This window comes from Eutrigla gurnardus, assembly GCF_963514095.1.
Source record: "Eutrigla gurnardus genome assembly, chromosome: 21".
NCBI classification, from domain to species: domain Eukaryota; kingdom Metazoa; phylum Chordata; class Actinopteri; order Perciformes; family Triglidae; genus Eutrigla; species Eutrigla gurnardus.
Window position 1 is genome coordinate 305352 of NC_139932.1, and position 27818 is coordinate 333169.

The window sequence follows — 27818 nt, forward strand, 5'->3', positions numbered from 1 at the left end:
TGTGAGGTTTTTTTTATGCTGAGGCCTCCAAAACGCGAGTTACTTCCGTGTAAGAATAATAAGAAACATTGCAATTACAATAGGGCCCTTGGGCCCAAAAAATAATATAGTAGGTCGGAGGCTTCATTCCTGTTACTGCATTTTTATTAGCAACATAATTTTTTTCAACGTCAATTTGGCAAAGGGCTGAATTTAGTATTTATTTATTAATTATAAAAATGTAAACAGATTTCCATCAATCATTGGTGCATAATAGATCAGAAGAAGTCACCAGAATGCAGAAGATGTTTAATCCCCAGACCCTCTAGTTAAACGGCTGCCCAAGGGTCCCCCAGCTGGTTACTACTTCACCCGGCTGGACATTAACTTTTCTGGATGTGGTTGCGGACTGTTGATTTGATAATGGTGTATTATAATTATTGAGTAATAGCTATAAGTGCCTTAGAACAGATAAAACGTAAAAACGAAAAAGTTAATTATGATCAATGTGTATGTGTCTCTGTTTGTGTGTCAGTATGTCAGGTTTTGGTGTTAACAGGAATCCAGGCTACAACATGAACAACTCCCTGTCCAACAACATCTTCAATGGCACAGGTATAAAAATGTCATTACTCAAATGTATTGTATTATTGTTGTTAATGTTCCACCTTCAGATACTCACAGGTTTAAAGCTGTTGTAGTTGCAGTAGTGGATTGTTTTTAAATCTTGGTAGAAGCTCAAATAATCTCTTTTGATTGATGTTTCTGTGCGTTTGTCCAGACGGCAGTGAGAATGTGACGGGTTTGGACCTGTCAGACTTCCCAGCGTTAGCAGATAGGAGTAGGAGGGATGGATGTTCAAATCCAACCCCACTGCTCAACCCACTGGCCGGACGGGCTCCTTACGGTAAGAGAGACCAGACTGTGAATGAAACTACCATAAAATGCCATTTAAAATATTTAATTCTGTTACATACAGCAATTGTTTTGGTTATATCCTGTCCTAACTAAGCTGTTTTTTTCTAAAAAAAAGTTTTTTGGTAAATGCACATTATATTTTATTATTTTGCCTCAAATTCAGCAGCTGTTCTGGATCTTTCTACCAAATTATGTGGTCCTCCATAAAAGATGGAGTTGTTCCTTGTTGCCAGAGAAATTACAAGAGTTACAAGGTGTCCTGAATTTTTACAATAATGAGAATAATTAAAACTGCGAGCCGTGATGCACGGGCCATCGCATACACGCAACTCGGTTAGTGCTACGACCGCCTTCAGTGTCAGACCGCTATGGCACGGGTTGTAGCCGGCCACCGCCACGGCGCGGGTCGTCCCCGGCCATTGCCACGCAGCCGGTTATCCCTTGCCTGAATCGTCGCGTCGATCACCGTATCAGACGATTGAAGTCATCGTGCTCGACTGGGGTGCAAAGTTCCACGACACTCTGACAGTTGTCATAGCCCTGGCTCATAGAGCAAGACAAAGTGGGAGACCACACACCTTTAAAGCAACTCTAACTGAACTTTATTTATAAATGCAACCCAAAACAACATAACAAAGAAGTCTGTAATCTGTAGAGTCAGTAATGTCTGCAGTGTTGTTTGTAATTGAGTGTGGTGATGATAACACAAAAGAACACACAAACCAAACAGGCAGCAAGTGGTCAGAGAGAGAGAAAATGTGAATGAGGAGCCAGCTAAATAACCTGGGCCTAGGCTGCCCAGGTGAATCTCGTCAGATCAGCAGCTCCACCCATCTACCTGAAATGAGCCTGCAAGAAAAACAAACAAAGGGACGACCAGGAGAGAGCGGGGTCGTCACACAGTATACAAGTGTAAAAACATGACATTTCATGTCGCCAATAGGTGGCGCTCCGATTGTGAGTCAGTATTGCAGTGCAGACATGTTCAGGGTGGGACTCTAATCAAACGTGAGAAGTTTGAAAAAGATCGGACAATGGACACTGAAGTTAAATGATTTTGAATCATTGAGGCCTCTAGAACAGGCTCATAAAGTTTGGTAGGAATCGGATCAACGGTTTAGGAGGAGTTCATTAAAATATACTGCATGAAAGAGGCGAAAAATCGCTTACAATTTCACATTAAATGCAAAATGGCTGACTTCCTGTTGGGTTTAAGGCATGGGTCCAAGAGGCTTTTTTGTACATACCTACGTGTTCTATGTACCTACAAAGTTTCATGCAGGTACGTCAAAGTTAAAGGTGTTCAATATCCTAAAAGGAGCCGTAAAAGTGTAAAAACATGATATTTCCAGGTACCATCAGGTGGCGCTCTGACCTAAGGTCAATATTACAGTGCAACCGTGTTCAGGGTAAGACTCTAATCAAACATGTCAAGTTTTGAGCAGATTGGACATTGTATCCTGAAGTTACAACAACTTCCTGTACACTGGCCAAAACGCAAGCCCTGGCCACGCCCTTTGACTTTTGCAAGACCTTTCGATGATTTTGCATCGTTGAGACCTCTAGAACTGTCTCAGAGAGTTTGGCAGGAATCGGAGCAACGCTGTAGGAGGAGTTCATTAAAATACAAACCCTTCAATTGGAAAAATAGCCTAAAATTGCTGATTAACTGTAGCGCCCCCGAGTGGTCAATTTTGATAAAACTTTCAGGATGTCTTTCAGGGAGAGATGTCAACATATCCTGCAAGTCTCAAGAAGATTGGACATTGTATCTTGAAGTAACAACAACTTCCTGTACACTGGTAAAAACGTCACGCACTGGCCACGCCCTTTGACTTATGCAAGACCTTTGGATAACTCTTCATCATTGAAGTCTTGAGTACATGATGACCAAGTTTGAGGTGAATCTGATAAAGCTGCTAAGGAGAGTTCACTGAAGTATAAAACTTAACACTTTCTATCGCCAGTAGGTGGTGCTCTGAATATCAATCAATATTGCAGTGCAGATGTGTTTTGGGTGGTACTCTTGACGAACATGCAACGTTTTGATCATATCAGACACTGTACATTGAAGTTATAACAGTTTAGATTTTTGTGGTCGAAGCATGAATTTCGTCCATGTTCAGGACGCCGTCCTGGCCACGCCCTTTGACTTATGACCTTTCGATGATTTTGCATCGTTGAGGCCTCTAGAACAGTCTCAGTGAGTTTGGCATGAATTGGATCAACGGTGTAAGAGGAGTTTGTTAAAATACGAACCCTACAATTGGCTAAAATGGCCTAAAATGGGCCAAAATGGCTGAATTACTGTAGCACCCCCGAGTAGTCAATTTAGATAAAACTTTCATGATATGTTCCAGGAAGATATGTCAACATATCTTGCAAGTTTCATGATGATTGGGTTAAAGGCTATGGAGTTATGTGTATTGATTTTTAGAGCCCTGCCCCTCTGATGTTCATTGAATAATAACTTCTGAACGCAAGAATATTTTACGAAGCCTTTAATAGCAGTTGACCAGCTTCGTCTAATGATGATCCACAGCAATTTTGGTGAGAATCAGACCTACGGTTTAGGAGGATTAGCAAAAAAGTGTTTTTCGCAAAATTCAAAATGGCGGAAAATTTTGGTAGGCGGACTTTAGTAGTTACAATTGCAATTTTGTAGAGGACACTTGCCTGCACATGTGTACCAAATGTTTTGTCAATCGGAGTTATGGTGTGCGTTGTGTGGCCTAAACGTTGCTAGGTGGCGCTAGAGAGCAAGTTTTTTTACGAGACCTTTAAAATTTTCGCCAGTCCCCATGTGCACAGAAATTTTTTTGAGCTAATTTTATTGCTAAGGCTTCCAAAATGGCAACAGAAGTCGTGAAAAAATAATAAAAAACGCTACAGTTTCAATTGGGCTTCGCTACCCGATGTTGTCGGCGCCCGGGCCCAATAATAATGTTTTTTGTTTTTTGGTGTCAGTAATTACACTTCACGACTAGAGCTGAAACAGTCAGTTAATCCATACATCAATCCACACGAAAGTAGTAGTAGAAGTAGCAGCAAAAGTTTTAATAATTTGCTAATTGAGTTTGAGTGTGAGACACTTGCATTCTAGGCCGCAAGGTGAACCACGAAAAGTCTTTTAGAAAAGGATTCCCGCTCCGCAGTCGTGCATCTACACAATCTTTAGTTCATAAAAAAGAACGAGTCATGCTAAGCTACCAAAAAAAAGTTTGTCGCTGAAATTCCATTCGATTATCCGTGCGTCTATATTTTATGCAGAGCTAGTTTCTTCAGAGCGTAATAATATCTTGGCTGCGGGTGGTGGCCCAGTTCGACATGTGATCGTGCTACACCAATAAGATAGCTCACCCCTTTTTCTCAGAATGATTGATGAATTCCTCATAACCAACAGCATACCTCCAACGATGAATACAGCTGTAATCACCCTGCTGTTAAAACCTGACAAAGACCCTACTCAGCTATCCAGTTACTGACCTCTCTCACTAATTAACACAGACATTATAATTATAAGCAAGGCACTGTCAAACAGAATTGAAAAAGCCATTCCCTTCATAATACATCCAGACCAAACTGGATTTATCAAAGGAAGGCAGTCATCTTATAACACACGGAAATGATTTAACCTAATGCAGCTCTCAAACAATAAGAAAACTGAAACCATAATCCTCTCATTAGACGCACAAAAAGCATTTGATAGAGTCAACTGGTCATTCTTATTCATAACATTAAAAACATTTGGATTCGGAGAGTCATTCATTACCTGGATCAAGGCATTATTCACCTCACCAACAGCCACTATCACAACTAATGGGTTAACTTTACAACAATTCACGCTTCACAATGGCACTAGACAAGGATGTCCACTCTCTCCGTCACTCTTTGCAATTTTCTTGGAGCCACTTGCAGCTAGCATACGACAAAACAATAACATCAAAGGTATCAGATCAATATCCACGGAACACAAAACAATCCTCTATGCATATGATGTGTTGATCCTCCAGGAACCCTACTCATCACTACAAGAATGTCCGTCAGTCATTAAATCATTCTCACCTCTATCCAACTACTCCATCAACTTATCAAAATCCACCCCTCTGCATGGACCAAAGGGATATGGCAGCCCTCACCTCACAGTTTCACCTTCCCATAGGAAAATAAATATATAAATATTTAGGAATCCACATATCCCCCAAACTCTCAGAGATGTTCAATCTAAATTACACACCATTACTCAAATCAATACAAAATGACCTCCAATCGCTGGACAAATCTACCAATCTTACTGTCAGAAAGAATCTCAACAATAAAAATGTCAGTCCTCCCTAAAATTAATTACCTATTCACCATGATTCCTTCACTTCCAAATTCACCTTAGCTTAATTCACTCAATACAGCAATATCTCAATTCTATTGGAAAAAAAAACTCCTCGTATAAAACTATCAACACTACAAAAATCCAAGTTTCAAAGAGGACTAGATGCACCCAACTTTGAATTATATCACGTGTCAAGTCGGTCAAAATACTTAAAACAGTGGCTCACCTCCTCACATCATGATTCACACTGGTTAGAAACTGAACAGGCACTATGCAAGAATATAAACCTTTGAGACCTCCTATTCATCAACCAATTAAAAATGACACCTGTTTTCAAAATATTTCAATAGCCTCAGCTCTGACAGCTTGGTGGAAGATATTCCATATCAAAGGTTCCACGGTTACACCATCCACTAATTCACAAATTTGGAACAACCCAGATTTTACAATAAACAGGAAACTATCCAACTTTACACCATGGAAACAAAAAGGTATCACACATCTCCACCATATTGTACAGGATTCCAAAATCATCAACTCCCAACAACTAACCCAGAAGTTCGACATCTGTAACAGTCAATATCGCCAATACTTACAGCTTAAGTCCACCATTCTCCCCCAAATCAACAATACATTTAACATGCAAGATCAAACAATCATCATAGATGACTTTTCAAAGATTCCCAGCGCTGTTATATACATTTCTAAACACTACTAACACTTTAATTTTTCTCCCAAACTCCAAGTGGGAACAGGATCTCTCCTTTACTCCAAATGCAGATTTCTGGTCTCAAATATGCAAAAATAACTTCATTCACTGCAAAATCTCAAATTTACAACTCATTCAATTCAAGATTAACCACAGAACACACTACACAGGTGAGAGATTACATAAAATGGGCTTCACTACATCAGATCATTGCACTTATTGCACACAGCACACCACAGACAATTACATGCATGCTTTATTATTATAACCTTTACTTAACCAGGTTTGTCCCATTGAGATCCAAGATCTCTTTTTCAAGAGAGACCTGGCCAAGAATGGCAGGACGTAAAAAACACATCGTCACATTAATCATAGACAAAAAAGAAACAAACAATTAGAATACAAATAACAATTGATTTTTCAAAATGAGTTAAGAGAATTTACAAGATTGGTCAAACCTTTGCAATCAAATAAAACATTTACACTCCTGAAGCCTGGATGTAATGGAATTTATCATGGACTTAAATACATTGAGAGATACCAGACTTTGGAGTTTGAGCTCTGACTGCAAAATGTTCCATGTACTCGGAGCAGAAAATCTAAAAGCTTTCTTCCCCATTTCTGTTCTGACCTTAGGAACAGTAAAATGATAAAAGTCCTGAGAGCAGAGACTATAGGTCCTACTATTCAAAATTAAAAGGAAAAAAGGGTTGACTCCACCAGTTTCTGTTTCACCCTAAAGGAAAAGCAAGACTTATTTCTAAAATAAAATACAAGTAAAAACTTCAGCTTCTTTACAGTATACTGAATATTAAAAGACAAGTGGTCAGCTGCTTTTTGTCAATAGAAATGCAAGATGGCGACCACCATGGCTTCATCGAGCAGTACCGACGACGAGGAAAATACATCAAAAAATTGAAATGATCAAAATCCAAACACTGTTATTTGCATATTACTTCTGTGAAGCACGAGGAGGTCGATGATTTCACCACCACACAATGGAATACCTACAGAACAAGCCTACAATGGTGACTCGGGCTGAAGGCTGAGTCTCGGGACGTGGCTGAAAACTACAAACACTGTATTGATCTGGAGTTTGAAAATATTCCTGAGGACACTGGCTTCCATCACACATGCTACCGTAGGTTTACCGACAAAAACGCGATCGCAAAGGTGGAAAGCTAGACGTTACGGAAGAACACGATGTCTCCGAGGCCATTCCATCGACATCTAGCAGCACGATCCCGAGTCCAACATAGAGACTCCGATCCAAGGCAGGCCTGCCAATTGCAGGCTCTGGCCCTCGTCCTTCCTGCCCTGTACATAATATGCAAGAAAAAGGAGAAACTAATCAACAAAGCAGGCAAACGACAAAGGGGTCCTCTTTCAAAGGCTGAAACACTAACAGCAGGTAAACAAAAATCTATTTAGATCATATTTTTTTCAAGATGGTGACCAAGATGGCAGCCATCGAGCAAAAAATTGTAGTTGCAATAAAGTTGCATAGATTTATCTGATTTGGATGATCTTTGTGTTGTTATATTTTTCTGGATCTGAAGTAAAGTAAATGAAAGTCAGAATTGCTCAGAAGCTGCAATTCAAGACTCAAAATATGTGATAGTCTAAGTAGGTGCAGTGCAGGAAAGTCTATTTAGCACTCCCCTTCACAGTAACAGAGAGCTGTGCATTCTAAGGCTGCTTTTTTGCACATGCACTGCCTAACACAACCCTTCTTACATTGACAGGAGACAAGTTCATAGCTGGACTGGCTTGCAGGCGTGTCCAGAAGGGTGCATAATAACCCCCAAATGTCTTTGACCAGCCCCATTTACATGGTAAAGGGTAGTTCTGGTGTAGGTCCCAGCATCTGGCCCCACACCTCCTTGGTAAACTGCCCTCTTGACATGTTCTTCTAGGGCAGCCTTTGTCGGCGGGATAACTTCCTCCTTGCAGTGTCTATTTCTGTGCATTGGCTGGTTCGGTCATATAGCAGTATAACAAACCTCTTGATTGTAGCTATAACGTCTTGCGGTATGTTATCTGGGGCAGAAGATACTTTTAACAGGGCATTTGTAAGTTCTGGAAAGACAGTCCATGCAGCCCATGCAGTCTTCTTCCCATGGCCAGCAAAGCTGGATACAGTATCACAGCCAGTCAGTGCATGGAACACTGGAAGTGCTTGTGACTTCTCAGGCCCCAGTCCTGCTGCAATTTCATGGGCTGCAAGGTATCGAAAACCTAGTTTTCCAGTTCTAAATGCCAACCATATCTCATCTTCTGACTTGAGACCCTGAGCAACTGCCACAGCCAGTACCACAACAACAGTATCAACAGTTTGTATCATGATTTTCTGATGGCCATTTCTGGCTGCATGGGCCACATGTAATAACATTCTACTATCAGCTTCCTCATGTGTACATGGAGCAAGTGAAGACAGATCATGAAGTGGTGGCTTACATCTACATCATTTGTGACAACAAGCTGTTTGTCTTCCAGCACAAATTTAATTTTGTGGAAATGTCTAAACCTACTCTAACACTAACTGATATCCAAATAAGATCAATGAAATTGTATTGAAAGCACTATTTTCCTAGGCGACCAGGCATGCCCGCCATCTTGAACATTTTTGGTAGTTGGCTGCCATCTTTGCCACCATATTGAAAAAGGAGTAATTCAAATGAAGGTTCTCAAGTGCTATGCTTAGAAGATAAGTCCAACATGTATCCTCGTATCATTTATGTCCATCATTATTATGAAAATTGATTTAAAAAGAGTTGTCACTGGCAGCCATTTTGCAAAATGGCCACTATATTTAAAAGTCTTGATCCCTCTACATGTTCCCAATTTATCTGGCTATAATTGTACCAAATTTCATGTTTCTATCACCTATTATTCATTGTTAATGTAAAATTTAATCTCAAAAGAGGCGGTCACTAGCAGCCATCTTGAAAAATGGCCGCCATATTGAAAATTCATCGTGCCTCCACATTTAATTTTGTTCTATATGTCTTTGGCTACAAGTGTACCAAATTTGACGCTTTTATCATAAAATGCACAGTCCTTATATAATTTCTAGCTAAGCTGCCCCACTAAAAGCATTCTTACGGTATACATATAAAAGACAAAAGCTGTGTCCCAATTCAGGGTCTGCAGCCTTCGGAGGACCCAGCCTACGCGGGCTACGGAGGCAACACCTTCGGAGACTCCTCCGAAGGCTGGGTCAACCGTCGGTAAATGGGACGGTCTAACCTACGGAGCATTTCCTGATTGCGTCGCAACGTCATCACTTCTGCCAGCCAAGCCCGGGAAAAACACCGCCACAACTTGAAATACAACGGACAGACGACATTACATTAATACAACTGACAAACGACATTACAGAAAACACAACTGACAGACGACAGACAATACAACTGACAGACGACATGGAGCCAGAGGTTTTGCTTTTGATTTTTTTTAATTAATTTTTTGTTGGAGGAAGAGGAGAGGCGGCTGCGGCGACACTGGCGGCTTGTTTATCTCCGGCTGGGAGAGAGCCGTGGGGAGGTAACGTTAAAGCTGTTATTTTAAACCATATTAATGTTCATACATAGCTAGCGTAGTCCATGGTAATTAATATTCCTGTTAATAAACGATACCGTTAAGTGACAAGCCATATCAAGTATAGATTGACATGGTTAATGTCATTTAACCATAAGACTTAATACAGGGTTCGTACAGGTGCTTAAAATCTAAAATCTTTGAAAATGCTGTCATCTTAATGCTGTGTTTTTCAAGGTCTGAAAAGTGCTTGGATTTTAGTTTCAATGCTTGGTTTATAAAGTGAATGAATTGAATAGTAAAATGTGTACGAGCCCTGTAAATATTGAGAAGCCAAAGTGTATAGATGGACAGATAAAGCATTATTGGTCTAAGCTTTAACATTAATTAGAATAGTCGTATTGACTGAAATTCAATAGCTATTGTTCAATCATGTATGTCCTCCTGTTCTTACCCCCTTTATCCATCCAGACAATGCCACTGTACTGCCGGATCAACCTCAACCATTTTTCAACTTTACTTTGACAATCATGACACGACCAAAGACTTCAGGCTGAGCAGAGAGTCCCTGGCGGTGCTGCTGGACCTTCTCCACCAGGAAAGACGACATGGATGGGGTGCCACAATAGAGACCTTGGTCCTTCTCTTCTGGCTGGCGAGTGGGACATCATACAGGGTTGTCTCAAGGGTGTTTGGGATGCCTCGCTCCACACAGAGACACAGAGCTTTTCGAAAAGCTGCTGGAGCAATCGACGGCTGCCATGTCAGGATCAAACCACCAAGCGGCCCTGATGGTCAGTGCTATAGAAATAGGAAACTGTTTCCTTCTAACCTCCTTCAAGCAGTTTGTGACCATCAGGGCCGATTCATTGACACGTATGTGGGCTGGCCGGGGTCGGTGCATGACTCCAGGGTCCTCCGGTACAGCCCACTGTTCAGGCGTGGCATCTACCCTCCTCCAGGGTACTTCATCTTGGCAGACGGTGGATACCCATGCCTCCAACATCCACTCCCCCTCATCACTCCCTACAAACGACCAGTGCAAGGTGTGGGAGCCCAGCGCTTCAATGTCCATCACTCCAGGGCACGCTCCATCATAGAGCATGCCTTTGGGAGGATGAAGACCAGGTTCAGGGCCATCTTCCTCCAAGCGCTGGAGGTGCACCACACCTTTGTGCCTCAGGTATGTCATTACCCAACAGAACAGAATTATTGTTAAATGGTGAATACCACTAAATTAAGTTAATTAAAATAAAATGACAATTACTTTAAATTAATCTTTTTTTTCTCGTTTTCTACAGGTCATAACAGCATGTGCCGTCCTGCACAACATTTGCCTGGGTGCTGGTGACATCATGGCCCCAGAGGATGAAGTGCAGGACGACATGGCGGCGGGACCAGCTGTCTGCCGAGGTGTCTGCCCTGGAGGAGGGTGTACTCGACCATGATTACCTTTAGAGGGCAAGTAAAATCATTTTAAAGCTATTCCTATTTAAAGTGTTTTGTAAACAGTTTTGTTTGTTGAAGTAGTTTGTGGTGGGATGTTTAAATGTTGTGCAGTAGTATTTAGTATTAATATTTTATTCTTGCCTCTCTTTTAAACATTTTAGTAACATGGCAGCCGTCGATTGCATCAGCCCTGCAAACCCTGATGATGGACGATGTGGTGGAAAGTGGAGACATGCATCCCACACCCCCCACCTCCCAGATGATGTCCCACTCATTGCCAGAAGCCTCCAGGGTCCTTATTGTGGCATCCCATCCAGTCCAGCAGCAGCACCACCAGCGACTCCTGCTCAGCCGACACTGTATATATGTTCTCTGTAAATAGTTATTTCTGATGATCTTTTTAGTTCTACATGTTAACACCCACTTGTCTTATTGTAACTGTAAATATTTAATGACAAAAAATAAATTTACTTTCTTGTCACTGAAAAGCAGTTCAAAAGTTTGCTTTAGTTGTAAATAAGAAGTGGAACAGATAGTGTAGGTAATAAGATTTTAATTTAACTATATACACACAATATTTTTCATTAACAACTTACAAACAGAACTTAATTGAACAGAAAAATACATCCACACCCAAAAAAAAATTAACGCCTCTCAATCACTCTCTCCAACAAACCAAAAAGTCTTTCCATTCTCTCTCTGCTCTCTCTCTCTCTTCTTTCCTCAATCTCCCTCTGTAATATCATGTCCTCTCTTATTAATTCCATCAATTCGTCCCTTTTCCTCTTTCTGCTCCTTCCTGCTGGCCCTGGCTGCCTCTCCTCCTCCTCCTCCTCCTCCTCCTCCTGCTGCTGCTCCTGCTCCTGCTCACCCACTGCAGCACTTGGCCCTGGTGTGTCCTCAGGGATGGAGGCAATTAGGACAGGTGGCTTAATGGACGGCCTCTGTCCCAATACCTCATCCATGAGGACAAACCAGGGCCAGGTGGCAGCAGTGGGCCTCCCAACGACTCCCTGCCCTGTCCCTGGATCTTTGCATTCCTAAAGCAGAGGATTTCAACAGCAATTGTCTGTAAAGTGTTTATTTAAAAAGTCTTGAAAAAAGGAGTGCTTCATGGACAAAAAAAACTGTTTCAGGTACTCTTATTAATGGGATTCATGTAGTGATAAAGAAACGAAGAAAATTAATGTTTAACTTCCTGATGAAGGCTTGATGGCAAAACGCGGACTGTGTTTTTGAAGTTTATGACCATACCATGAGGTGCCTTGGAAGTTTTTTCTATGTTCCTTTATCAAAGTATTTATTAACTTGGCAAAAACAAATGTAGTTTTTATATCATTATCCAAACCTGCACATACTTTATATATATATATTTTTAAATTGTCCCATTTCTTTTTAGCCTGTTGGGGCTCCACGCTTCCCTCCAGGCCCATTTTTTGCAGGATTGTTCTAAACAAGACGGAAGCATTGATACAAGAGAGAAGCATTGATACAAGTTAAACACACACAAGATCACATAATAAATATGTAAAGATTCATCTCTGTACAGAACTTGGGTCACAAGTCTGAAGACTGCATCATCTTATCAAAATATAGTGTCAACTTTCCGTGTAGAAAGTAGAAAGCGACATTGTGGTGGTTCAACGAGGCGGAACGGCAACGAGGCGGAACGGCATCAGAACAACATCAATCGCGTAAAGTACACGAAGAAGAACGTAGCGGGAGTGCATGGCGAGTATTGTTGTGGCCGCGCGTCTTGCGGAGCAAGTCTACACTGTGCTGCGCGGAGGCGCTCCCTATGTAAATGATTATTGATTTATGAATGAATTGATAGGTGGCTTATTTTTGGCATATAGATTTTTTTTGTACAATGGTAGGGTAAACACTGCCAGTCTCTTGACTATACCTGCACTGTATTGTCATCTGTCTGTCTGTCTGTCTGTCGACTTGGTAGCACACGTGAGCAACGATAATCTCACAAGATCAAGGCACAACATTTTTCGAAGACAGGCGCCGCAGTTACTCTCAAACGACTGCAAGACCCAGGACATGATGGGAAATGCCTGGCTGTCACCTCATCAAAGAGCTGATGAACAAGCCCCACGTTTAGAAGAAAATGCTAATTCTTTTAATTAAATTGCATTATATGGAATTCTAATATTTAGCCGGCTGCTGCAGGAAGAGAACAGCAAATGAGCCATTATATTCTGTAGCGTCAGTAGTAGGGATGGGTATCGAAAACCGGTTCTTGTTGACAACCGGTTCCCAGTGTTTTGAATCCTTGGAATCATTTGCCAGTTTTGCAAACGATTCCCTTATCGATTCCAGTGGGCGCGAATGACGTCACCACGTACGTTCCGTAGCTTACGCAAGATACGCAACGTGTGTGGCGACGTCCAGTCCCGTGCAGCCGGCAGTAAACATTGCACCCAAGCGGTACAAACGCTCGAAAGTGTGGTTACATTTCACGAGAAAAGGATGACAATAGGGCAACTTGCAATACTTGCAAAGTGAATATTTCATCAACTGGAGGAAATACTACCAATATGCAGAAACATTTGCGCACACAGCATGCGATAACTTTGAATGAATGTCGCGTTTTCGATCCGCTCCGGTTAGCATGTCTTCTGCTGAGACCCATTGTAGCGTGTACGCTACAAAAGATCATGTTGTCTTTAGAGCGTCATAACTCGTAATGGGTTACGTTTTTTTTCCTCTTAAACTAGAGAAACGGGGCTAAGCCATGGTACCCTGCTTGCCCATGTGAGCGATTTATTTCTGACAACAAAACGAATGCGTAAAGTTGTAAAGATGTGACTAGATGTCTCCTCGTCTCCGTGGCGCATTTCTCCGTTTTGTTTATGTATAGCGATAAACTTCTCATCCGCCATCTTGCTAGTGACGTATAGAGTTACGTTTATGCATCAGACACTCGTATTGGCTCCCGTAGCGGCTTTTACAACCAATCGGAAAGCCTAATTTACGCTTGGCCGTGAGTTGTTGTGTTTGCCCAAACGGGAGACACAGAAGAGTTCAAAGCAGAGAAAATGACGGTCAAAGAGTTACTGTAGTGAAAGAGAAAGTTAACATGAATGGCACAGAAGGAGTACACTATATACACACATATTTAGGGCAGGGAGAGGAAAGGACAGAATAATTGTAAAAAATAGTTGTATTTTGTTTATTTCTACATACAAGAATATTTATTTTATTATTGTTATACCTCAAGACCTCACTGTTGGGTTTGTACTGTAAGGTCATCATGTTACTTCTAAACTGAACTAAAGTTGATGCTAATTGACCTGTTTGTTCTGCTTTTTTCCAAATGAGAATCGATAAGATAATCGATAAAGAACCGAATGGTTTAGCAGAATCAAAAATGGAATTGGAATCGCAAAAATCTTATCAATTCCCATCCCTAGTCAGTAGTGGATCTAAAGTAACACTAACACAAGATGCACAGGATGATGTTACTGGTTCAGTGGATGCTGTATCTGGAGGAGGAAGCACAACTGATGAAGTCAAATAAAAAATGCATGGACATCAAATCTGAGGCAAAAAGGAAATTGCCAAAACGACCAATTAAATGCTCACGGACATGGTGACATGTCTGTTGTCCACATAAGAAAACATTGGTGAATGCCAGAATCTTCATGAAAACAGCTTAAACGGTTGGTGAATGAGGCCCAATGACCAATGACCCCAAACACACATTAAATGTCGTTAAGCAATGGCTAAATCAGGCTAGAATCACAATTTTAGACTTTAGGACCCAAAGCCCTGACATAAACCCCATTGAGAACCTGTGTACTGTGCTGAAGAAACAGGCCAAAAAATGTAGTTGAATGCATCAATTCTGTTAAGAAGAGCTTGCCAGAAGCTTGTGGATGGCAAATATTAGCATCACTGTATTTATAATTTTGACCCAGCAGATTTTGTTATATTTCCAGAAGACCTATAACAAATTCATAAAAGAAAATCTTTTTTTTTTTTTGTGAAAAAGATGTTTCAATCATTCCATTATAGTAGAGGTGTAACGATTAATCGATGAATCGATTGTCAGTCCTATAGATTCTACTAAATCGATCTGCTAAAATAAATAAATAGAATGAACCGTTTTGGCTTCACCAATAATCAATATAAATGCATTTAATCGGATGAATCGTGATTCTTACTTATGATTAATGTTTTAATACGTTTAAGACACACTCTCCCCTGCCAGCATGTAGTCTATTGAATAATGTTCAAAATAACTGAGCAATGTTTAATTACATTTTTGTATCCAGCATAAAATACTATGCAGGACTACTTTTTTCTAGAATAAATATGTTATTTTTCACCTTTCAGAAGAATACAAATTGTCTCACTCACATTATTGTTTATGTTTATTTATTATGTTTATTTCATGGATATAGAATTTTGGTTACAAGTTACTGAATCGAATCGTGGTTTACAGAATCGAATTGAATCGTTACAACAGAAAAATAATCGTCCTTGAATCGAATCGCCAACTACTGTATCTTTAATCGAATCGCTGTGAAGCCAAAGATTCACCCCCCTACATTATAGAAAATGTGGAGTTCTCGGAATCATTGGAAACTCAAGACTGCCATGATATAATTGCTCTTTACAAGTAAATGTTAACTTTTCATGTGAAGCATTTCTTTATTGTAAAACAATTTCTGCTGCATTTCTTGTATGGTGGTTAATAGATAAAAAGGGTTGAAACAAGTAATTTCATTGAGGCTTCATTTAATTTTTACAGATATTACATCATACTATTTGAGCAATAAAATGTAGAATTACCGATTAGGTGTTAAATGTCAGAGACCTGTCTTGTTTTCTCTTTGTATAATTACAATTGGTCTTTCATAAAGAAAAAATATCGACATATCTGTACAATACTTGATTACTCAAATAAGCTCCAGCTGTGGCGCTAGAAATACAGTTTCTTATTATTATATTTGTTATTATTATTTAACAAATACGTATCATTATCATCATCAATCATTATTGCTGCCTTATCTCAAAAAAGCCTGGTGTTTTTGCATGACTTCTTTATTTTACCCATCTGAATGTGTGTTTGTATCACATTACATTTTAATCAGTGCAACACCAACTACTCTGCCCTCCATCTTTCCAGTTGGCATGGTAACCAAGCCGTCCAGTGAGCAGTCGCAGGACTTCTCTATCCATAACGAAGATTTCCCAGCTCTTCCTGGGCCAAACTACCAAACAAAAGACCCCACCAGCACCAACGAAGACAGCAAAACGGTTATTTTTTCTTTTCTTTATGTCCTCCCCGTTCTCCTTCTTTTCTCATACATTTATGCTGTTTTCCTGTCTTTTACTTGTTTTTGTTCTTTGCTGTCCAATTTTCCTGTGAATGAAACTCTGACCCGCTGTTTTCATCACAGTGTCCTTTTCTTACTTATGCAGCGCTCTCACGTCCTGACTCGTCCCATTTTTTCGGACTGTTTTTTCCCTCCGTTTTTGTCCAATCAGAATCTGAACTCATCAGGAAAGCCCACCTCTATCTCAGATGGTCCAAAGTTCCCAGGCGACAAGAGCTCAGTGCCTAGCAACAACAACCAGCAGAAGAAAGGGATTCAGGTCCTTCCTGACGGTAAGACACAGTCAGACGATCCATGTAGAAATGATAATGATAGTTTTTTGGGAAAAAGCCATGAAAGATGTCAGTCTAAACCCCCATGTGTTCTCTGTGTCTCCAGGTCGTGTGACCAACATCCCGATTGGCATGGTAACGGACCAGTTCGGGATGATTGGCCTGCTGACGTTCATCCGGGCAGCAGAGACGGACCCCGGCATGGTCCACCTGGCGCTGGGCTCCGACCTCACCACACTCGGCCTCAACCTCAACTCCCCTGAGTACGACGAACACACACAAACACTTTAGAGTCATGTGTGGATAATAGAGATAAATAATTCTAATTTGAATAATTATAATAATGGAAAAAAACAACACAGGGATATGTGCAGACTGCAGAGGGACAACACACAATCTACATTTCAATAAATGATGTTCTCTTGAGTCTCTGCTTTGTAGAGAGAGCAGCTCACTCATACCCATCCATATATATTGTACTATAATTTCATCTTCATTTCAAACATGGCAAACCTGTGCTGGATAGTCCCCCCCCCCCCCAAAAAAAACCCCTTACCTATAGCACTTCGATCGTAGCACTGTTGCTCTTGAAGTACTAGTTTACTCAGATGAGGACCTAACACTTGTTCTATTTTTAGCTCTTACTTTATCAGCAATAATACGTTGTGGTTTCTTTGTTTCCTTCTTTTGACAAATGCACTTATTGTAAGTCGCTTTGGACAAAAGCGTCTGCTAAATGACCTAAATGTAAATGGATAGTATAATTATTTGCCTGTTACAAGTAGGGCTGCAAATAACTATTTTCATTATTAATAAATATGCCCATTGTTTTTTTTTAATGAATCAATGGTTCTTTCTTTCTATCGATAAAAAAGTAAAAATGCCCAGTAGAATTACCAAAAAACAACAACAAATGTACAAAAATATTTGTCCAAAATAGTTGTTCCTGGTGGCCCCTGGTTGGTTGACACCGCATGCTGAAAATAATTGCATGTGGGGTGAAAGATGTTGTGCTCTGTGGCTGATGTAGTTCATCTAATAGAACATGCTTCAACCAATCAATTGAATTTCAGTGGACCAAGATTTTCTTCTGTGAAGATGTGTGTGAGTCTTTCTGTCTCACTCCTGTCTGTCTGTTTCTCAGGAATCTCTATCCTAAGTTTGCGTCTCCCTGGGCATCGGCTCCCTGTCGACCGCAGGACATAGGTGAGTTTAGACTCCAAATGTGTGATTTATTTTACGCATATTCTGGGTATTACATTCATGTGGTGGATGCAAACACAACTGTGTCTGCTGGATTTGGTGGCCAAAATCAAAGACTGCAGCTTTAGTTGTTATTATTTAATCATTTCCGTGATCAATTGTTCGGTGGAAGACAAGTACATGCATGCTTTTTCAGTGTTTTTTTCTTCCTCTTCCTGTAGACTTCCATGTCCCCTCAGAGTATTTAACCAACATCCACATAAGGGACAAGGTATGAACTTTTGATGTCTTGGTAGTAAAAAATAATTGGAAAGTGATTTTTTTTTTAAATATATATATTGTAATATTTTATATATTGTTTTTTCTAGGATCATAGTAAATTAAAAATTATGATTTGGCTTAAAATAAGTGCTTCATGTAAGTGTTAGATGTCTTCAATAAAATCTCTACCCTTTCATGTCTCCAGTTAGCAGCTATCAAGTTGTCTCGGTATGGTGAAGACCTGCTGTTTTATCTCTATTATATGAATGGAGGAGACCTACTACAACTCCTGGCTGCAGTAGAGCTGTAAGAACAACACACACACACACACACACACACACACACACACACACACACAGCTGTAGCATTTAAATTCAAACTGCTCAACAAATTTAAAATTGGAAATTTGAACAAGACAGCCGTATCCCTTACAGTTTCTCGCAGTCTGCTACTAGCAAGAAATTTAGCGATTTATTCAGGCAATCAGGGAAATAGCAAGAAATATATATTTAAATATATTATATTGTAATTATAGTAGAGAAATGAAAAAAAGTGCCTGAAAAAAAAATACACGTTAAATGCAGGGACCCTTATGATAAAAAATGGTTTTCACTCAAAAAAGACCTTAAGACTTTAACATTTGTTTCAGGTGAATTCTCTAACCATTATAAAATGGATAAGAATCCAAGGTCATATTAATTGAATTATGGTCTATAGGGGCTTTCCAATAAAAAATTCTGTTGGGCCAGATTTTCAAACCAGGACATTTAGATGGGCCATACATGTTCAGGGGCTGGCAAGCAGCAGGTAATGACACATGTTAAACCAACACACATTTATGTATTTAAAAAGCAAGAAGTGTGGTCACATCTGACACAGGCACATCAAAACTGTATTTAAAAAAGCTAGAACAGAACAAAATCTGAGGTAGTAGCAATACTTTATTCCACTTAATAAAGCCCTAGTGGCTGCCTGGTGCTGAAACGCTGCAGAGGGGGGAGGGGGGCCCCTCTGGCCACCACATACCTGTTACCATACAAGTTGTGTTTCTTGTTCTTTTTTAATGTTTCGATTCTGAACGTTGATGCTCCGACGGTAAAAGCAGTGTTCCCAACCAGGCTCTGGCTGTACTCTTTGCAGAAAATGCATAATGTTGGCTGTTTTGCCATGTCTGAGCCCTTCCTTCTGAAACACATACAATACTTTGGCCTGTTTGGATGTGGTGGGCTCTGGCTCGTAGAGAGTCGGTTCTTTGAACCAAGTTATTAATCTTAGTCGGTGGATTAACCCCCCACCGAGAACCGGAGACCGAATCAAACGACTAGTTCATAAAACTAGGACCGACCGGACCGCCCGCTTCGTGACACTGGCTCGGAGCACGGGTGAGACAGGACTGTTCTTATGGCGAGAAAGGGAGACAGGTGGTGAAGCGGTTAACTCCGCCGATGATGCCACGTTTTTGCTGGGATATGTCGCATGCAACCATTTTGGCCACACTCTGGAGCTCTGCATCCCACATTATTTCATTATGAAGGCTACAGTTAGCCTGCTGAGTTTCTTAGTGGGGGAAGTGACATTTTTTGTTCTGATTGAGAACTGTGACTTTTGGCTCATGACATGTCAATGCAATCCAAGGCATTGATGAGAGTGCTGTCAGTTAGGGAGCAACGAGAGCTGCCTTTCATTGAGATCATGTGTGAAAAGCTTGATTCACATGTGTATGTTGATCCAAACATACTGACCACGATGACTACTACTTTCTTAACAAACTGATGATGTTGACATCAGCCTAAAACTTTGTCAAAACTCCATGGTGACAGATGACTGTATGTCTGAGTAGTGAATTACCCTATGTCGATGAAAGGGACCACTTCCTTTGCTCTGCAGTGCGCTTTTGTTGCAACAGTAAACAGGTCTCTAAAACCCATCACCTCTGTGGGCAGAGCAAGTCCATCCAATCAACCATCAAAGTTCTCTTTCAGCAATGAAATCTGGGAAACCTTCGGGTGCCAGGGATGAGATGCATTTGGGTAGTGTCGGGTAATGGAGCATCCAGCGCTGCATTGTGGGTTGAATGTGGCGAGGCTATGCGGAATGTTGTTATGGTCTGTACTTGAAATTTCTGAAGGCTGGTGAAATGTGTTTTTCCACATTTCAGAAAACAAACGAGGAGAGGATGGAGGCAGGGAGGCAGACCATGTTTCACAGTGGGGGCAGCATTGTTAAAGCAGGGGTGTAGCCATCATTTCAGAAGTGAGGCGGACAGATTGTTCAGGAGTAAGCTGACTTACATTGATTGATTCATCATCCTTGCATTCAATTGTTTCCTTTCTTAGTGGGTGAGAAACCTTTGCCACAGTACAGCACAGACTCGAATAAAATGAGCAAAATCAACATTTTAAGCTGCATAATTCAATGGACACAATAGTCTTCGGATCTGGCTCGTCACCAAAGATGCGTCCTCTGCTGTGTCTCTTTCTGATTCCGATTCTTTGAGGTGCAGGTCAACAGGTCCAGTGTTGCCACAGTTACTTTGAAAAAGTAATCTGACTACTGACTACTGACTACTCCTTTAAAAAGTAACTTAGTTAAGTTACTGACTACTTGATTTAAAAAGTAACTAAGTTAGATTACAAGTTACTTTATAAGTTACATTCAACAGCTGCATCAGACTACCGATTTTGCCAATACTCACTTTATTGATGTGCTTTTTTAACAGTAACATCAACAATGTATCCATTTTAAGTTGCACTTGAAAACTATGTCCTGATAGAAAATACATGTTTTTATATAAAAATATAAAGACAGTATTTCTTGACTTCACTTAACTTAACTTAAATAATTGTTTGCATTTTGTAATGGCAGTAACATCATGAATGAACATTTTATGAATATTGAACCGGCATTAGAGCAGCAAGGATTGGTTTTATGAAACAAATGAGCACAGTCCTCAAGTATGAGCGGCATGATGATGACATGCTTGAAAGTAGACAACACTTTGTTGTTAACACAGAGTGTACAACGAACCTTTATGTTGCCATCTTTTGCTGAGATGAAGTCGAAATAATGCTTGTATTTCCAGCTGGAAAATGCGTATCTCTCCCCCTCCATTGTTTACGTTTCTGCCGGTATAGCCGACTACACGCAACCGTCCGTGAAGGTGTCGGCTAACATACGTCACCCCCCTGAGACGCACGAAGAAAGCAGATCTTTTTTTTTTACTGACAAAAATAGTAACGCACCGTGTATTTGGATAAGTAACTTTAATCTGACTACTGGTTTGGCAATAGTAGCACGTTAGACTACTCGTTACTGATCGTTCTATCGTGGAGTCTCCGCACGCCGGGCGGAATAATACAAACAAACTAGTGCGAGCGGAGTAAAACAAACAAACTAGTGCGGACGTTTAAGAACCGAAAAAAAAGGATCGCAATTCCAACAGCTTCTTAGCGGTTCCGGAACCGGAGGTTAGGAACCGGTTCCTATTTGGAACCGGATCTGGATGCCCAACACTAGAAATGAATATCTAGTAGTGCTGTCAATCGATTAAAAAAATTAACTAATTAATCGCACAATTTGCCGTAATTAATCACAATTAATCGCTTTCTTTCTTCTTAAGAATAAAGTATGTTATAATGGATATTTAAATGTAAAATTATGGAATTTATGTAGAATCAACACAAAGGAAGTATTTAAATTCAAATACTGTGTCTCTCATGTGAACTACAGATTTCCAGAGAAACCATCAAGGCCATCAAAATTAACTGTCAGCTTGAAAAAGGCATATTTCTTATATGCACTAACAGAACATTTCAAAAAGGTCCACAATAGAACATGCAAATATGGAAAAAAGAACAAGGAAATATTCTGCTGTGAAGTCAGAATGATAAATCCTTTTCACTCCATAGAACAACAAGTCAGCTTAGTCCTCCTTTACATTCAGCCGGTTACGGAGACAGACCAGTCTGTTTACATTCTCAGAGGACAAAGCAGCACACGCCACATCTAGTGTTCCTCACGCAGACAAATTACTGGGATAATTTTAAAAAACTGCTCGGCGATCGGTCGCCACGATCCACCCGGGTGGTGCTTCCTGGTTTAGACCTGCTTTTAAGAGGAAGAGAGGATAGAGGTGCGCTCTCACTCGCAGTTTTTGTAAATACCAGGAATATATGATTAGGTGCAGTTAACGCGTATCCTCCCATCTTTTTGCGTGGAACTCTCACTTCCCCCATGACCCTCCCACGAGCGCAGATTGAAAGTGCTACTTGCCTCTTTCCGCTCATGTGGCACGCAATCTGCGCTTTTACCCAAGTGCCCGTAAATACCGTTCCATGTTTTTACGCACTTGTTGCGAACGGATTGCACCACAAGTGGGCGCAAATGTGTTCAGAAATCTGGCCCTCAGTGCCTTCTTCTCCACCTTCTCTTCCCTGCTCTTTCTATTGTAGCAATAAAGATCACAAAATGTCCAAAGAAATAGTGAGCACAAATTCTGACCAGAAATGAGTGAATGGGTCTATACCTAGCATTAAGTCATTTTAGGAAAAGTCAGGAACTTAGAAATGTAGGGGTTGTATTTAACATATTACATGTATTTGAAAAAACGCAGGGGAGCCCCTTGCCGGTTCTAGTGTTAACTGACTTATATTGGCATATAATTAATATGACATAATTAAGCTATTATCATCAACAGGCAACAGCATGACTCAGCTTACACAGTATGTTTGGAATGAAGACTGCAAGGTGTTTTTCCTCTTGCTGGCTGGTTTACTGAACATTATTACAAGGAGGTTTCCCCCAACCTCTGACACTCACATTGCAACTCGCATCTCGGACTGTCAGGCTGACATCTCTGTCTGGACAACTGCACATCACCTCAAGCTTAACCTGAATAAAACCAAACTCCTCTTTATCCCAGGGAAAGACTGCCCTCGCATGGACCTGTCGGTCACTGTTGAGGGCATCACAGTATTACCTTCCTCAACTGCGAGGAACCTGCGTGTAATCCTTGATGATCAACTATCCTGCACCCCCAACATCACTGCTGTGGCCCGATCCTGCAGATTTGCCCTCTACAATATCCGCAGGATTCGGACCTTCCTCACAAAGGATGCAACGCAACTCCTGGTCCAAGCACTGGTCATCTCCCGCCTTAAAAACTGCAACTCTCTCCTGGCCGGTCTCCCGGCCTCTGCAATTAAACCATTGCAGCGTATCCAGAACGCTGCAGCACGCCTTATCTTCAATCTACCCAAATTCTCCCATGTGACCCCCCTCCTCCGTGACCTCCACTGGGTCCCTGTTGCAGCACGCATCCAATTCAAGACGATGGCACTGGCCTTCAGGGCCATCAATGGAACGGCACCCATCGACCTTCAAACACTGGTCAAACCTCATGCCCTGAAGCGAGCACTTCGCTCCTCTACTTCAGCTGGTACCACCATCGCTGAAATCAAACAAATGTCGCTCAGCAAAGTCCAGACTCTTCTCTGTTCTGGCGCCTCAGTGGTGGAACGAACTCCCGACTAATGTCAGGACAGCCATCTTCCGAAAAAGGCTCAAGACTCACTTGTTCAGACTTCACCTCGACTCTACATAGCATGACCCACTAACACCCCCCCCCCCCCCCCCCCCCACGTTGTGGTTTCTTTGTTTCCTTCTTTTAAAAAATGTACTTATTGTAAGTCGCATCTGCTAAATGACCTAAATGTAAATTTAAATTACAACAGCACTGCCACGCACGTCTCAATTATGTGCCGCCTTTTCATGGTGCGCGTTACAACATGTAACAAATGAATTGAGCGGTTGTAAAAAGTGCGGGGGACAGAGGGCACAGATACGGAAAGTGTGGGAGACATGTTCCTGTGTACCCAGAGTCGGCTACGTGCCTGGTTCAGGCTGATGTGCACTGATAGTTTTCCGCCACACATAACGTTTTGCATTTAGGCCAAAAACCTAAGTTTTGGTCTCATCTGACCAGAGCACCTTCCTCCACACGTTTGCCCTGTCTGTCCCCCCACGTGGCTTGTTGCCAACGGGACTTCTTATGGCTTTGTTTCAACAATGGCTTTCTTCTTTCTTCCATTAAGGCCCGCTTTGTGGAGTGCACAACTAATTGTTGTCCTGTGGACAGATTCTCCCACCTGAGCTGTAGATCTCTGCTGCTTCTCCATGTGCCTCTTGGCTGCTTCTCTGATTAATGCTCTCCTTGTCAGTTTAGGTGGACTGCCATGTTTTGGTAGGTTTGCAGTTGTGCCATACTCTTTCCATTTTCGGATGATGGAGTGAAACAGCGTTCTGTGAGATGTTCAAAGCTTGGGATATTTTTTTATAAGCTAACCCTGCTGTAAACTTCTCCACAACTTTATCCAACTGTCTGGTGTGTTCCTGTTTGTTCACTAATGTTCTCTTACACACCTCCTAGGCCTTCACAGATTAACTGTATTTATACTGAGATTAGATTACACACAGGTGGACTCTATTTACTAATAGGTGACTTCTGAAGGCAATTGGTTGCACTGGATTTTATTTAGGGATTTCCTTCCACTCCACGATAATTAACCACTTTGTGTTGGTCTATCACATAAAATTCCAATAAAATAAATTTACGTTGTAACGTGACATCATGTGGAAAAGTTCAGGGGGTATGAATACTTTTATAAGCCACTGTACATCAGAAGAGCTGTTAATTTTTATTAGGTTTTCATGTGAAATCCCTCTTCTGTTTGACTGAGTTAATTTAGGTGGTCGGGGGGCAGACACCGTTCTTATGTGGTTCTGGTTTTGGGTGGGTGACGGCTCTAATGGAGGCGCAGAGAAGTGTGTAAGACTGTAACTCTGCTTCCTGGTCTCAACACTAGGGCTGGGTAAAAAAATTGATTCAATCGATTTTGGATCGATTTCATTTAAATTTTGCAATATCGATTCATAGGGCATGAGATCGATTTTTCCCCATGAAGTTGATGCAGCAGTGGCGCGTTTACGTCCGGTTGACGTTCATTCATGCGCACAAGCGTGCAAGATGGCTCCTATAGGTGACGTTAGCGCCCTGGTTTGTGCCAATTTTGCAGAACAATGGCCGTGTCAACATCGACAACGGCCACCGAGGAGCCCGCACTCGCGCTCCGTCCGGAGAACCGTAAACTCTAAGACGCGCCGCCCGGAATACTGCCCGGAAATAGGCAAACAAACACCACCGAACAGTCGCCACTGGCCCAAATAATGTCCGAAAGCAGCCTGGAACTCTCACTGACACCGGGCAGCACACGGCTCCGCGAGCCCACAATTACGCTCCGCGAGCCCGCACTCGCGCTCCGTCCTGAAAACCGTAAACTCTTAAGACGCACCGCCCCGAATACTGCCCGTAAATAGGCAAACAAACCCCGCCGACTGGCTTATTTAGCTTTATTTTGATGAAACCGAATGCATACACAGTTTATGTCTGACCTTAAATAAATAAAGGTTCTGAAAACATGTTGCCTGCCTATTGACGTTGACTGATACACTGCCCTCTGGTGGACAAAACATATACAACTTAAGTACCATACCATACCATATAGGTCTTACTGAAGGCTTTTAATGGTCAAAATATTATTAATAAATATTCGAATATATTCGAATATTAATATTAATAAACAAACGAACTTCGAATATGATTTTTGGGGAAAAGTCAAGGCCCTAGTGCTCGATCCACACTACGTTATGGTGCAACGTAAACATCTGACTGAAACAGTTATCCCCATGATGTATACATGTGTGAAAGACGACATCCTAACGAAAATGCAGTCAGCAGAGAGTGTCGGCAGAACTTGTGTTGTTTATGGTGAAGAGCAAAAAATAAAGTACATCTGTATTTTGTAACACATAGGGCTGCAACGATTCATCGAGTTACTCGATTAACTCGATTATGAAAATTCCTCGAGGCAAAACATCTGCCTCGAAGCCTCGTTAAATTCCTATGACGCGCCTATGTGCAGGGATCCGATTGTTCCACACGGACCGTTGTTCAGGAAGCACCAGTGCGTCATACACGGTCATTCATTCTGAATTTAGTTGGCGCGATGGCGGAAAGTCAGCCTCAGAATGTCCGTAAACGACAGAGAGTATCGGGGCTAAACAACGGTACCCTGCTTGCCCATGTGAGCGATTTATTTCTGACAACAAAACGAATGCGTAAAGTTGTAACATATGTGACTAGATGTCTCCTCGTCTCCGTGGCGCATTTCTCCGTTTTGTTGTATATCGATCACTTCTCATCCGCCATCTTGCGAGTGACGTATAGAGTCACGTTTATGCATCGGACGCTCGTATTGGCTCCCGTAGCAGCTTTTACAGCCAATCGGAAAGCCTGATTTACGCTTGGCTGTGAGTTGTTGTGTTTGCCCAAACGGACGGAGGAGTTCAAAGCAGAGAAAAGAACGGTCAAACAGTTACTGTAGTGATAGAGAAAGCTAAATACATAAATGGCACAGAAGAAGTACACTATATACACACATATTTAGGGCAGGGAGAGGAAAGGGCCATTGCTGGCAAAACAAAACGTAAATTAAATGTTATCCATGTTTTATCCAAGTTGATTTAACTGTATTGTTGTTAAATTCTCACTGGCACTTAATAAATGGGCTTAGTTTTGGAGCCAAATTTTGTAGTTGGAATGAATACCTCTGTTTATTTTTTTTAGAAATGCTTGATCATTTTACAGCCACATCATTTTCGTTATGCATTATTTGTTTTGGTTGTTTAAAAACGCAATTTTTTTTTATCCGATTCCTCGATTAATCGATCGATAAAGTGCTAAATTAATCGATTACAAAAAGAATCGATAGCTGCAGCCCTAGTAACACAGTTGAGCCATTTTCATTATGTAAGAGCCAATCGAATCGAATCGAATAGAATCGAATCGTGATTAATCGATTCAGGACCTTATGAATCGAAATCGAATCGATTTAGGAAATTGGCCACGATACCCAGCCCTACATGTCATCACTAGTAAAGTTTGGCAGGGGAACAGAGAAAACTACGGAGTCCGACATCGTTTTTGCATATTCACACACCGAGCCAACATTAATTTTAGTGACCTCCGATTGGTGTAATTGGGTGTCATTAATGCCGACGTGAATAACAATCTTACTGTATTTATGTTCATCCTTAGCCAGCAGTTTCAATTGAGCTTTGATGTCGCCCACTCTGGCCCCTGGGACACATTTGATTCACTGGTGTCGCTATTTTCACGTGTCTCACTATGGAGCTGCCAATTACCAGGGTTGGCTTCTTAGCGGGTGTGTCGCTGAGTGGGAAAAAATCGCCTCCAAATAATAAAATAATTTATCCTCGCCTCCAAAGCAAAAAGTGAACTACATTTATTACATAAACCATTATCAGTAAAGGAGGCGGGGATGTAACTGAACATTAGACACACCGGGCAGGAGAGAACAGAAGGAGGAGAGGGTTTTCAATTGTAAACTTTAAAACCACAACCAGAGCTCGGTTGAACCTGAACCGATGTTACTTCAAATTAAACCTTCAAACAAAAGAACATAACATATTTTCACAATTCTTTACGCACTTTGGGTCTCATTCATGAAATATTAGTAAATCTGTGAGTAGAGTTGCACATAAATGCCTCCATACTGAAAACCAACTGTGGATTCATGAGAGCTGCATAAACTTACCTGATTTGATCAAAGCACGTGTGCATGTTCATGATATATGTTCATGAATGCCAAACCATCGTAAACTGACAGCGTGCTCCTACTAGGGTTGCACATCTCTTTGTGATAAACGTTTCGATATGCATCTAGATA

The 27818-nt window shown here is 41.2% G+C and overlaps 2 protein-coding genes across 2 annotated transcripts in view; both read left to right on the top strand.

The window, feature by feature from the left end:
- The window catches only part of LOC311031937 (CCR4-NOT transcription complex subunit 2-like), a 119462-nt gene that overhangs the window by 59740 nt on the left and 31904 nt on the right, over positions 1-27818 (top strand). Inside the window, exons 6-13 of the mRNA XM_084038533.1 lie at positions 515-594; positions 761-886; positions 16066-16196; positions 16428-16548; positions 16655-16811; positions 17693-17754; positions 17973-18022; positions 18218-18318. Coding sequence (XP_083894659.1) covers positions 515-594; positions 761-886; positions 16066-16196; positions 16428-16548; positions 16655-16811; positions 17693-17754; positions 17973-18022; positions 18218-18318 — 828 coding nt within the window. The remainder of the gene's footprint in view (positions 1-514; positions 595-760; positions 887-16065; positions 16197-16427; positions 16549-16654; positions 16812-17692; positions 17755-17972; positions 18023-18217; positions 18319-27818) is intronic.
- LOC311031952 (putative nuclease HARBI1) lies at positions 8173-10928 on the top strand. Its single transcript, XM_084038550.1, has 3 exons — positions 8173-9479; positions 9945-10656; positions 10775-10928. Exons 2-3 carry the CDS (start codon positions 10171-10173, stop codon positions 10919-10921), a joined length of 633 nt encoding a protein of 210 aa, XP_083894676.1. The 5' UTR covers positions 8173-9479; positions 9945-10170; the 3' UTR covers positions 10922-10928.

Excerpts from the sequence above, each read along its gene's own strand:
- LOC311031952 (XM_084038550.1), top strand. The coding sequence starts at position 10,171 with ATGCCTCGCTCCACACAGAGACACAGAGCTTTTCGAAAAGCTGCTGGA. Across the intron at positions 10,657-10,774 it reads ACCACACCTTTGTGCCTCAG|GTCATAACAGCATGTGCCGT; the intron begins GTATGTCATTAC and ends CGTTTTCTACAG.